Below are 7,317 nucleotides of genomic sequence, written 5' to 3' on the forward strand. Positions count from 1 at the left end.
ACAATTTAGAAAATTTGATGCACAACACAGATTTTTAAAGAATTACATGTTCAAAATATTAATACCCAGCACAATAAAATACATACAGTACAAAATTTTTGAAGGACCACAATTGACTCATCCAACGAACAAAATATATTCGCAGCAAAAATTTATATGCTATCTGCAAAAATTTCTGTACTATGGATAAAAAGTTTTTTGCTATGTATAAAATTTTTATATACTATATCGATAAATTTTGCTATATGTAAAAATTCATGTTATGTGTAAAAATTTTTGTACTATGTCACCAAGTTTCTATGTCCTCCAATAAAAATTTCTGTGCTGAAAAAAAAGCACGAAAAAAAATGGTGATGCATGGGCGCGTATTTTTTTTGTATTGGACTTGTGGTAACTTGGTTGGATTTGACTACAAAAATATTTGTATGTGTAACATAACCCTTTTAAAAGTATCAAATGTATGTTAAAATTAGCTACCAAAAATCATTAATATATTTGTATATAAATATATGTAGTACTAAGTTTTAATGTGTATTATAGACTGATAATTGATTTTGATAGCTAATTTTTAATGTTGCAACTTGCAGACTAAAAGGAGCTTAAATAAGTTGAGGATGGTAAAAGTTCTTAAAACACTGTAACATAGCACCCATAACCATTATTCATTCATTTTCCGCCAACAAGCTAAGTCTTGATTCACTGCTACAAAATGCAAATAGTGCCCACAAATTCCAAATCATGCATGTTTCTCCATAAGTTGTCTAAACAACTCTTCCGGTGCTGAAATTGAGAAAAGAAAAGAAAAATAATGTCAGCTATGTTCTTCAAATTATTTGTTCATCAATGGGAATTTAAATTCATGTTAATTATAATTACCAGGTAAGCCAGTGAAGTTTTTGTACTGTTCAAAGCCTTGGTGGATCAACATCTCTTTCCCATACACAATGGCAGCTCCGGCTTCTTTTGCCTCACGCAAGAGCCTGGTGTCTTTTGGTGTGTAGATTGCATCAAACACCAAACAATAATGCTCCAAAGCATGCTGCATATATGTTTAATCATTGAGTTCCTCAGCAAGCTTGCAGAGCTTGTGATTTTTTTATTTATTATTAAAAAGAATAAGATATTGGGAATTTAAAAAAACCCCAAGATTGGGTGTTGCGCCATACGTATGAAAGAGTATACAATAGTGATATATTTGGCAAATTAATAACAAACTATTCGGATTGATAGATAATATTAGTTGATCAGTTTTTGAAAGATTCTTGTGAAGTGAAAGGTTTCGTTAACTGCTAACTACTAAGTATAGTAATGTCGAGTATATCTGGTTATTGTGATAATTCTTAATTCATGAGTTGTATTTGATGATGAATAATAGTTAATACAAATGGGTGAAGGAACAAACCTTAGGTATTGGAGTTTGATCCATGTTAGGCTTCATTCCCACAGAAGTTGTATTTGCAAGTACCATCCCTTCTTCTGGATGGAAATTTTCCACTTCACACAATGGCAGAGATTTTCCTCCAACTTTGTTAGCCAATTCTTTAGCGCGTTCTGTAATAAATAGACAACAGAAATTGTTTAAAAGTCTCTATACTACTCCCTCAATTTCGAAATAGCTTTTAATTTGAACATAACTTTTCTAAGATGGATGGAATAGTTTTAAGGAAGCATTTATCTGAATACCACTGCAAGATCCATATTGTCATACCAAATGTGCGGTTAGCTACCACAACTCTTGCCCCTTTCTGTGAAGCACCATATGCAAGTGATTTCCCGGCGCCACCTGCTCCCAGAACAACAAACAGCTTCCCAGACAAGGGCGATCCGGGTGCCGGTTTTGCACCCTCCAAGGCTGTCATCAAAGAAACAAGAATCTAATAAACCATAATTTGAGAAATATTATTAACCTGATTTTGCATTAGTTGGGGAATCTCCAATCAAGAACCTCGTAATCCATCCTCAATAGCGGTAATAGCGCCGATGTAATCAGTATTAAAAGCTATTAACTTCCCATCAGGCCTTCTAACAATGTTATTGATAGCTCCTATTTTCTGTAAGAATTGAAAGAACCATTTGCATGATCATGTAAAGTCTAGTAAGAACTATGCTGCACTTGCTTGTTTTAGAGAACATTGATTAGTACCTTGGCAATATGATCAACCTCATCCATGCATTTAAGTGCAGCCTCTTTATGAGGAATTGTGCAACTGCATTGTATAAGTAACCAATTCAACATATCAACTACATGTATAGACATTGAAAAACTTGAACCGAATCGAAGAGAAAGAGAACCTGCATCCAGAGGCAAAGTCAGGGGATGAGTAAGTATTGAAAAACTTTTCAACATCATCCACCAAGAAGTGCATATAAACTGCATTCAGCCCTACTGATTTGAAGGCTGCATTGAACAAAAGAGGACTCTTGCTATGTCCAACCGGCTTTCCTATAATTCCATACACTTTAGTATCTGGTTTTATAAGCCTGAAATTGTACAATTCTAGCAAATCCTTTACTGTGGTTTGTCCCGGAGCCGAGACAGTATCTGCATCTAGTGCACCATAGGTGAGATAACCACCAAACTTCGGGCTAAGTAATCGCGAAAGCAATCCCCTTTCGCCTAGTGCGATTCCTATGGTTGGGATCTGGCATTTTTTTTCATGGTATATATAATATGGTCAATCAAATTAGTTCCTACTTGCTACACATGGATTGCAATTATGCATGACTTACTTGGGAATGGACAGTGATTTGGAAAATTCGGGCGCAATCAGTAATGTCTGATGCAGTGGTCACTATCTTTGCAATGTCGGCTCCGGTGGATTGTATTCTTGCTATGAGATTGGCAATTGCCTCAGAGGATGGAGTGTCATGGAAGTTGTGTGAAGAAACTATGACTTTGAAATTATCAGGCTTCTTTCCATGTATGGAACTGTTGAACTCATGAGCAACCTGTATACAAAGGTTGGAATCATTAACAAATTAAAACTTGCAACAAGTCATAGAATTAGCAACCTATTCAATTATCAAGTTAGGTTGTCTACATTACAAAAAGGTGTGGCCCTTTCTTGGATCTGCATTAACGCCGGATGCTTGTGTACTAAAGTGCCCTTTATTGTCTAAAATTAAAAATCTCATGCATGTCTTATTATTTACTAAACGTTTAATTATTCTGTTGGTCCCTATAGTTTTACTGAATTTATAATTAAGTCTCTATACTTTTTTTTCCTTTCAATTAGGTCCCTACACTGTTTTTAATTTTATAATTAGGTCATTTCTAGTGTAAAAGTCTAATTGAAAAGAAAAAAATATAGAGACCTATTTAAAAATTTGATGAAACTATAGATACCAAGAGAACCTTATTAAATAAAAAAGTAGGTACCTGAAGTTCAACATCAATGTAATCAGCCCCTAATTCCATTGCTAAGCTAAGAGCATCCTGTCTTCTGTTCTCATCTCCTTCGTATCGACCGCCTTCCCATTTCGGTCTGAAAAATGAGCACCATAACTAAAATCATTTAAATCACAAAAAATTGAAATTCTTATTTAAAGAACATGTAAGGAATCAAATCTTGGATTATGCAAATTGAGTTTGAGTGTGTACCTATAGGTGACAATAGTGGGCAAAGGACACTGCTTGATGAGGGTTTGGAGATGGAATCTTGGGTTGAAGTTTGTCAAATAATCAAGGCGAATCTCAACAAGATCAGCACCAATTTCCTTGGCTCTTGCCATATCAACCAACATCTGATTAACGGTGGTTCCAAGAACAGGAGTGCAAACAAGTGTAGCATTACTACTACTCTTTCCAAATCCACTACCCTTTTGTAAATTGGATGTGTCAACCTAACATATATGAATATGAAAATACTTTGCACATGCATCATGATAACTTGAACAATGGCATCTAGCTACTAATTAAACACGCAAAAGAATGATATTATTGAACGAAAGATAGTAGTACCGAGAGGCTTCCCATCTCAGCTTGATGAGTAGTTCTTGCAAGATGGAAGTACAAAGTTGGTGAGTTGAGTTATTTTGATATATTATTTGATCTGCTTAGTTAGCATGCAAAGAAGAGTAGTTGAACCCTCAACTGAAATGCCAGTTGCTTCTTTTGTTTGGAAAATTTATTGTATACAGAAAAGTTTAACGTACTATTTTTAGCATATATTTATTTGGGTGAAGAATGATTTTGGTGCTGAAGGTAGAGTTGAAAACTTTTTTCATCTCTAACTTTTTTTTACATCTAAAATCGTCTCTAAGTCTTAAAATTAAGTTTTAAAATTATCTTTTTTACTTAAATATTAAAATTTAGATAAAGTATTAAATTGGTTCTTACGTTTGGGTGTAATCTTATTTTGGTCTTTAAGATTTAAAGTGTTCTATTTGAATCCAAAAAATTTCATTTAGCTTCAATGTAGTCCAGTTAAATAATTAATGGAATGTCCTATACGACAGCAATACAAGAACAAATTCAATAATTTGGAGAACAAGTACAAGCTCCAAAGCCACAAAATCAACCGTGAATTTATCAATATATTTATCTATCATTTTTCTTACAATTTAAATGAAATATTTTCTATAAAACTAAGGAGAATGAGAAATAAATGTATTGATTCATCTACGGTGGATTTTGTGCCTTTGGAACTTGTACTTGTTCTCTAAATTATTGACCTTGTTCTTGTACTGCTGTCATATAGGACATTTCGTTAATTATCTAATTTTGACTTTATGGTGGAACTACATAGAATATAAATGAAATTATTTGGATTCAAATTGGACACTTTAAACCTTAAGTACCGTAATAGAATTACGCTCAAATGTAATGGACCAATTTAGTCCTTTACCCTTAAAATTTTGGACCAAATTATCCATAACAAAAAAAATATAAAATAAAAAATAAGAGAAAGAGAGTATTTCTGCTCCTGAGAAGGAAGAAAGGAAGAAGAAGAAGAAGGAAAAAAGAATAAAGGAGAAGGAAAGAAGAAGAAGAAGCTATCTACGATTCACTTCTGTTTTCGCTTCCGTCGCTATCTCAGTATGATTTTGGTCTCTAAAATAAGGACGATTTTAAAACCAAGTTAAATTTCAGGGACAATTTTGTATAAAAAAAGGTTCGGAACGAAAAAAATTTTCAACATGTACTTTCGAGACCAAAATCGTACTTATTCTTATTTATTTATATGTTCTTAGAATATATTTAATATGGGTTAATACTGAATTAATAACTAGTAGGTAACATTTATTTTCAAAGTCTGAAATTAAAATTGGAGAATTGAGACTTAAATATTATGTCTAGTGATCAGAGACTAAAATTAAAATTTTAGTCCAAAACACAAAATTTAATCTCTTCAATATCTCCAAAAATAGGAATACAAGATATTAGACAGAAACAAAAACTTTAATAATATTTCTTCTAAAAAATATTTTCATTTAATTTTTTAAATTTTAAATTTATTCTTCAATCTTTATATTTATTTTAAACTTAAATATAATATTAAAATATAATTTAATTTAATATATTTTATACTAAATATAATACAAAAATTTAATTTAATTTTTATCTTTTTATTTTTTTTTAGTTTCAACCTCTCTTTCAAACACTGTGTTCACTGACTCGTAATGCCATAGACCCATAATCAACCGAGATTGATAGATGAATTAATTAATGTAACCCATTTTGTTTGCTGAGTTTAAAAATGTAAAAAGAAAAAATAAGTAAAAATTAAAAGGGGAGCAAAGTAAAGAAAAAGTTGAGTTTGATTTACCGGCCAGCAGCGGAAGTTCAAGAAAACATATGGTAGACTCAGAACTAGTTTGTTTCGTTGACAAGCTCGTGTGTCATGTCCTAACCTAGAAATGCTAAGCAACAATTGCCAACTTAAACAAGATTTGATTATTCATGATCACATAGCATATTATTCTATCTTTTCGTCAACAACACATTATTAATCCTAGTCTTAACTATGTAGTAATATTAGATCAATTTAGGTTAGCCAAATAATTAATTTATTTATCCGCTTAAGTAAATATCACGATTTCAAATTCTAATTTTAATAATATAAAAATAAAATGTTGACTAATATAGAACTATAGATAAATTATTATTATAGTCACAAAAGGATGAATTATTAAAGTTTGAGTCTTTTTTTTCGGTCAGGTATTACGTTGGTCTAGAAAATATGAATAATTAACTTCAACAAAACTCCCATTTTCAAATATGAATAATTAACTTCAACAAAACTCTCTTTCTCTCTAAGGTTGATAATATTAATCCTATTTGCGAGTATTCAATTTAATTTACGTATCGAATTAAAATTTGAGAAGGTTTAGAATAAACTCTACCAAAACTAACCGCATTCCTAATATATTATAATATATAATTAAATTTATTATATATACAGTGAAGTAGATGAGAATTAAACCCCATATACTCTTCTTTCTAAAAATTTATAGAACTAGTAAACCAATCGCCTTAACTAATATTATAATACATTTTATTTTTTCATAAATCCTATTTAAAATAAACTAATATATAAAACAAATTGATTTTATTATGGATAGAATAAAATACAGTTGGGTGGAGAATTTTAGAGTGTAGATAAGGATTAGAGTTAAAAGATTTTTAACAATAAGATTAAATTTTTTCGAAGATTTTCAACTCATGTATAAAATTAGAATTGAGCACAAACCTTATCCTATCATATCCATTGTTGGCCTTATTTTTCTCATTTTTATGGTCAACATTATTTCGTTGCTTTGGTCCGAGGTCAACCTTCTTTTAGTCCAGTCATTTCTATTTTTATAGTATGCTTTGCCTTTTCTCCCAATCCTAAATGACTACCACACAACACATCGACACACCCACTATATATTACAGCAACAACTAGGAGATTTTTTCGATCAATTGCAGCCGGTGGGACTCGAACCTGAGACCCCTAAGTAAGAAGAAAAAGACTATGCCATTTAAGTTATAGCTCGTTGGCCTATTTATTCACATTTAATTGGTGGTTAGAATTGTATAAGAGCTCTTTTTGGACCCAAAGCCTGCATGTTTGAAGAATTATTGTTGAACAATTTAAAGCACTAAAAAAGGTTGTATAGTTTTCCTGAACAAAACAAGTTGTATAATTTTTCTCTGTTATTATCAGAGTAAGTTTAATTTGAATTTGACCGAGTATATATGTTGAATATAAATAAAATCTCTTTATATATAAAAGTTAACTAGTAGTAGTCTCGATGCTTGACAAGTGGATGCTGTCTATGATCGACACTTGGCATCACAAAGTTATACTTTTTTTAGTATATATAAAATCC

General features: G+C 31.4%; 1 protein-coding gene across 1 annotated transcript; it reads right to left on the bottom strand.

Annotated features, from left to right (window-relative positions):
* LOC107645861 (bifunctional 3-dehydroquinate dehydratase/shikimate dehydrogenase, chloroplastic-like) lies at window positions 625-4,126 on the bottom strand. Its single transcript, XM_016349989.2, has 11 exons — window positions 3,962-4,126; window positions 3,602-3,843; window positions 3,380-3,485; window positions 2,731-2,949; window positions 2,293-2,642; window positions 2,144-2,207; window positions 1,946-2,051; window positions 1,709-1,852; window positions 1,403-1,551; window positions 877-1,039; window positions 625-780 (listed from the first exon to the last, which is right to left on the bottom strand). Exons 1-11 carry the CDS (start codon window positions 3,974-3,976, stop codon window positions 737-739), a joined length of 1,602 nt encoding a protein of 533 aa, XP_016205475.1. The 5' UTR covers window positions 3,977-4,126; the 3' UTR covers window positions 625-736.

This window comes from Arachis ipaensis, chromosome B06 (genome assembly GCF_000816755.2).
Source record: "Arachis ipaensis cultivar K30076 chromosome B06, Araip1.1, whole genome shotgun sequence".
NCBI lineage: Eukaryota > Viridiplantae > Streptophyta > Magnoliopsida > Fabales > Fabaceae > Arachis > Arachis ipaensis.

Bases quoted from the DNA above. Each gene is read 5' to 3' on its own strand.
- LOC107645861 (XM_016349989.2), bottom strand. The intron at 2,208-2,292 runs GTTCTCTTTCTC...TATACAATGCAG, and splicing joins GACTTTGCCTCTGGATGCAG to TTGCACAATTCCTCATAAAG. The intron at 781-876 runs GTAATTATAATT...TCTCAATTTCAG, and splicing joins AAACTTCACTGGCTTACCTG to CACCGGAAGAGTTGTTTAGA.